Below are 5,927 nucleotides of genomic sequence, written 5' to 3' on the forward strand. Positions count from 1 at the left end.
TGGAGAGCAATTTGAACAGTTTTGAGCTTCTCTGATATGAATTATAAAATGCTAAAAATCTGCAGCCACTAAAATATTTATGATTGGACACTGGAAAAATAACCTATTAGAAAACAGCAAAATCTCGCGGGATGTTCAGCTTAAGGCAGACTTGCGTGAAAAATATTGATTTTAGCCACATCACAAATAACTCAGAGCCTCTTATTGAATTACATTCTATAAGGTTCAGAAATAAAGTCTTTGAAAATAAATCTAAATAGATTGTTGTTGTTCAGATCAATATATTAGCCAGATAATTGTGATCATGATCATTCACATTATTTTACTTAGTTTAGGTTATTCTGTTAGTGTGACACTCTGTTGTTTATGTAAGAAGTCTCTTTGTGTGTCTGTTTCCACTTGTTTTCTTGTGACACTAATGAGAGTGGAGCTGTTGAAGGTGTTAAAGGTTGTTAACGATTGTTTTCAACTTTCAGTTGTTTTCATCTGTGTCCATTCACTGGTGCATATGGTCTCCACCTTATTGCTTATCTCTGTCTGTTCTCCTTGTGTATGTTTACCCATGTTTTTATTTTTGTTTGTTTTTATTTTTGTTGTTATCAACTCTTTTGTTGATTTTTTTTTTCAAGTTACTTTTGTCATTAATCACTTTATTTGCATTGCCTAGGAATTCTTACAACACACAAGAGTCTTTAGAAATACTAATTGAAAAGCAAATCCAAGGGTTGAATTTTCTGGTATTTATGGCCTGTGTTACAGTGGGGTGGGGGGTCGTTCCTGGAACTGTTGGGATGAATAGGTCATGTCAGCTGTTGCTGGTTATCCTTGGACAGACTTTATTGTCTGTACAAAGATTGGCAGATTAAAGTTGGTTTTCTCACATGCACTTCTGTCCTTTAATTTGTAGAACAGTGTGTAGCTTTTTGCAGTCCTCGAGAGCTACACACCTGAATCAAATGCTACCTCGTTATCAAGCCTTTGCCAAACTTGATGGCACGCTGAAGATGTATTCCCATCATCTGATTCAGCTGTGTTGGAGTAGGGATGCGTCTAAAAGCTGCAGGACAGTAGCTCTCGGGGAATCTAGTTGGACACCCCCGCTCTAGCTGCTACAAAAGGATTTGGAAGAAATTTATCATCTAAAGATTAGATCAGTTCTTACTATAATTGGAGTGTTTTTGTAAGGGATCATGGATACAGTTAAAGTGCATAAACAAATAACCTACTGCAGAATAGTCACATGTTTATGTGGCTCCATGCAGATTTTAGACTGCTGAAAAAATAAATTGTGCTAAAAACATATATTTTTTTTTTTTTAATGTTAAAGTTTGCTGGTATCTGAGTTAGCAGATATACAGTGATGGACTGCAGATAAGATCTGTGTAACTATTACAAAACCTTTGGTGCTGTAGAACATTCAGTTAATACAAGCTTGAAATAAACTCTTTTAATTGAAACATTGAAAATATTCTTTACTTTGATTTCTACCCATATGGAAAAGATACATATAAATCTTATACAGCTTGTATCTGTCTATAAGAGTGAAAACAGATATAAGATCCCTTGAAAATTATATAATGAAACTTGTATGTTTTGGATACTTGCTAAAACAATATATGAAAGTAATGAGAAAGTGGCCACTTTCATGAGTAATCACATATAAGTTTTTACTATTTCTTTTCCATATGGGTATTTAGCTAAGAAAAAGGGACAAAATGTGTGGCTCAGTGTGACTGGTGTTGTTTGCTAAGTGTGCTAGTTTAGACGTTTTACACAGGAATTCTGTACGAACATATACAACAGCAATATGTCATGGTGGGTTTTCAGTTACATATGAGAAAGAAAAAGAACATGAAACAGTGAGTGGGGTGTGGAGACATGTAAGTGATGTGATCAAGCAGTCTGGAACACAACAATGGAGTGATGAGCTTCAGCCTCAAGCACGTTTGATTGACCTATCGAGAGTTGTTGAGGTGTAAAAGGAGTCGTTGACACACCCCACTTGACTGATGATGTCAACAGCAGACAAATAGGAGGATATACAGGGATTATTTTATTGACAAAGTCATATGTTAATTAAGTACCAGCAAGCTTTTAAAGGGTCACAGACCAGGGATGGTCACTCTGCTTTGGCCCAGTGTGTGTGCAGGCTGGAAGAGCTTCTTCATCTGCTTCTTACTTTTCAGAAACTCCTGCAAGGTAAGGATTATTCTCTGCCACAAACTATAATTTGCTGTGTAGTTCAAGTTTACCTGTTGTAGCATCTCTGCTGGTTAGATGTACTGCAATGCTGTTTTCGTCAAGTTAAGCATTTAAAGTATGGATAGATCTTTACTGACCTGTTTTAAGTAATTTTGGGAGTGAAAGTGGTTTTTCTGTTAAAACACATCTCAGATTATCCTTCATTTGTTTCTTTTTGGCTGGCTGTAGGGAATTAACGTGTGCATGAAATGCTTTGTGAAAATAATCTAGGATTGTAATAATGACTTTTTATATCCACGTTTCATGAAGCCAGACTGAGTCAGAGATTAATTTATTTGTTTGGAGATGAATACAAGGAGGCCTTGTTTTCAGTGACTCACAGGCACAAGCAAATTTCACCTCAACAAGCTTCTTTAAATTCACATGGCAACCCACAAGGACGTTGGGATAGTTATTTCATATTACAGTCTTGATGGAGGTGTGAGGCTTGCCAGAATAGTTTGGGGCAAAAATAAACACCTTTTACATAAAAAAAGAGCTTAAGTGAGGTCTTGGTCATTTTTTGTTTAGTCTGGATTGTAAATTGTTGTTGTTCCCTTTCCAGGTGCTCCTACATTTCAGCGAATCAGTGTGATTACTCAGGGACAAAGGACTATTAATTGTAGGTCTGCGGCCTCTGCATTGGTTGAATTTGTGTAAGGAATTGAGGTGCAATGGCTCAAACAGTCAACATGAAGGTCCAGGAGCTACCATATCTGCCACCTGAAGTTTGGGTTTTGGTGTTCGGCTACTTGAACACTGAGGAAAAGCACACAGCCCGCCTCTGCTGCAGACACTTCAGAGATCTCATCGACCACCCGTCCCTGTGGAAGGATTATACAGCAGGACTCTCCAACTTTCCCCGCTACACATCTGGATTCTGGGACACCGTGCAGTGCCGTGGGGTCAGCCGTGCCACAGTGCGACATTTACGACCCAAAGATTGGAAAATCCTCAGCAAGTCCCTCCCATCACTCAACACCATTGTCTGTGTGAGGGAACGGCGATATTACAAGATGAAATACTTAGACAACCTGTGTGAATTCCCCAACCTGACGAGTCTTGGGGTACGAAACGCCACCTGGGTTGGGCCGTTACTGGTGCAGTGTCAGAGTCAGCAACTAGCCGAGCGGTTGACTCACCTCAGCGTCTGCGACATTCAGATGTCCTGCGACGACACTGTGGCGTTCATTAACAGCGTGTCACGCTTGGTTAACCTGGAGTACTTGCTGTTCCACCAGCAGGAAAGTGAAAGGCTTGAGAGGATGAGGCCAGTGCCCTCTTGCATCTTCCACAACCTGCTGCTAAGACTGAAGAAACTCAAACACTTATCCTGGGGAATGAAAGGGGAGCCACCAGTGCCACTGCCCAACAACTACTTCTACCCATTGGACCCAGAAAACCCAGGTAAGCCAGTCTCCTGATTATATTTTACACTTGCAAGCATCAGAACCAATACAGTCACTTTTTACACCTTTGACAAGAGCTTTTCATCAAGAAAATACAATATTTTCTTGACATTATGCCTTAATATTGGAACAAAACCCATCATATTGAAGTCAGTTGAGCTGCACACATGCTGCATTATTATATATATTTCACCTCTGTAATATTCTTGATGTTTATAATTGAGCGATTTGTATATATTAGTGCTATTTCTTGTAATATATTGTATTATTTAATTGGTTTAGTCTATTACTGTTACTATCTTAGACCAACTGTAACCCACATAATTTCCTTAGGAATTATTATTCTGATTAGTATTGTGATCACACAGCCTGTTGTGCAGTATTGTGTGACTATGCTAAACTTAACTGACAGAGACTAAATGTTTAGCTAACCACCTCTTTTATCCTGTAGGAGAGTACGGCGGCCCAGAACTGATCTCTTTGGAGTTGGTCAGTTACACAGAAATCATCCTGTCGGAGGACGCGCTGAGGGGTCTGACTTCACTCAAGTCGCTTGCTGTCCACTACAGGTACCCCTGGGATGGTCTGCAGTGCAACCTCTATTCCTGGCTCAGTCATCTGCAACAGCTGGAATCACTCTCAATCATTGGTGAGTCAAAACATGCATTTAATCTTTGTAATGTGTGTAAGTGTGTGTAGTAAGCAAAAATCTGTTGTCTTGCATGCATCCTTTTTTTTTGTTTGTTTTTTAAGTGAAGCTGTGTGAAGCTCCAGGCCAAAACTGTTTTCTGTAACTTCTGTCCTGTCGTTTCTTTCCTTATAGGAGGGACTTTTCTTCCCTCTTATACGGAAGACCTTCCATCCCAGGTGACCAGTCTGACACTGCGAACATCTATATGCATGTGCCAGATGAGCTCCATTGCATCTCAACTCAAGCAAGTTGAGCATCTGGACATAGATCAGAACCGCTATGCTGATAGTCTCTGCAAACAGCTTCCTACACTGTTTCCTCAACTCAAGACTCTCAGGATACGGTATGCCCAGCAGATTTTTATTTATATTACTATTACAAAGTAAAAGTTCCATTTGATGGTTTATGTGTGACCTGCAGCAGCAAATCATCTCACTTGAAAAAAGTGTCGTCATTTACATTTTGCTGCAAATGAAGCTTTTCTCTGTCTTGATTTCTTAATGAATGGGTGAATGACTGAATGTAGTGTAAAGCGCTTTGGGGTCCTATGGACTAGAAAAGCGCTATACAAATGCAGGCCATTTACCATTTACCATTTAAGTACAACTGAAACACTACAGAAAATCGTGTCAACAAGTTCCCATTATGGGTCTATCGTTGCCAACACGCAACTAGAGCTGACGTTTTTTCCTGTCTTGTCTTCTGTAGCTTCCACCGTGAGGAACCAACAAGAGACCTATTGTTCCTCAACAAGCTGCGACACCTGGAGCGACTGGAGCTGATCAAGAGACAGACATACATTCTTATAAGTGACGAAAACAAAACTTGGCCGAGTCCATCTGTGGAGGGACTGATCAAGGAGCTGCAGGAGATCTCCAGGAACAGGTTCAGCATCGTGACCACAATGCCCGAAAGGAACGTTTTGCAAGAATGCGACTGCATTTGGGAAAGAGTGGAAACACGATTCTAATCCTGAGGAGTGCAAAGTGAACAATACAAACAAAAATTATATTATACAGTTTTCCTCCAGTGCCTCATGCGACTAACTGACTGGACTTTCATGTAGATGCAGCAGGTCCTCAGTTCTGTAACTGTCAGTAACCCAAGAACTCGCAATGCGTGCAACACTACCTTTAAAATAAATGAAGGTCAGAGCAAGAAGCTGCTGCTTTGTTGCTGCAGAGAACTTTACACATAGTTAAAATGATGTGATGAAATATTCTACTGGTTTTTTTAAAAGGTTTGGTTCAACCATGTTACGATGAGAAATTCTCTGGTTCTGTGAGTGTTTATGATGTTTTTTTTTCGATCAAATAAAAACTACTTTTCATGAAGAACTGCATTATTGTTTTTCTGTGAATTTAGTTATTATTTCATTCAACAGCTTTCAAATCAAAATACAGACCTCCAAGTGATTGTATAGAAAGCCTCCCTCCTCAGAAGGACATTATCAGTGTCACGCTCATGTCTAGCTGTGGAAATTTAGTTCACTTCACTTTTTTCAGCAAAAAAGACAGTAATAAAAAGAAACCCAATCACAACGACCCTGTCATGGTCCGGGTGAGTGCTGGTTTTTCCATTGTACC

The 5,927-nt window shown here is 39.6% G+C and overlaps 1 protein-coding gene across 1 annotated transcript; it reads left to right on the forward strand.

The window, feature by feature from the left end:
- The first annotated feature begins 2,117 nt into the window (after positions 1-2,117).
- On the forward strand, positions 2,118-5,627 carry LOC308406183 (uncharacterized protein). Its single transcript, XM_080897048.1, has 5 exons — positions 2,118-2,199; positions 2,807-3,648; positions 4,102-4,299; positions 4,474-4,684; positions 5,050-5,627. Exons 2-5 carry the CDS (start codon positions 2,916-2,918, stop codon positions 5,309-5,311), a joined length of 1,404 nt encoding a protein of 467 aa, XP_080753174.1. The 5' UTR covers positions 2,118-2,199; positions 2,807-2,915; the 3' UTR covers positions 5,312-5,627.
- Positions 5,628-5,927: the final 300 nt, after the last annotated feature.

This window comes from Rhamphochromis sp. 'chilingali' (genome assembly GCF_963969265.1).
Source record: "Rhamphochromis sp. 'chilingali' genome assembly, chromosome: 11".
Taxonomy (NCBI): domain Eukaryota; kingdom Metazoa; phylum Chordata; class Actinopteri; order Cichliformes; family Cichlidae; genus Rhamphochromis; species Rhamphochromis sp. 'chilingali'.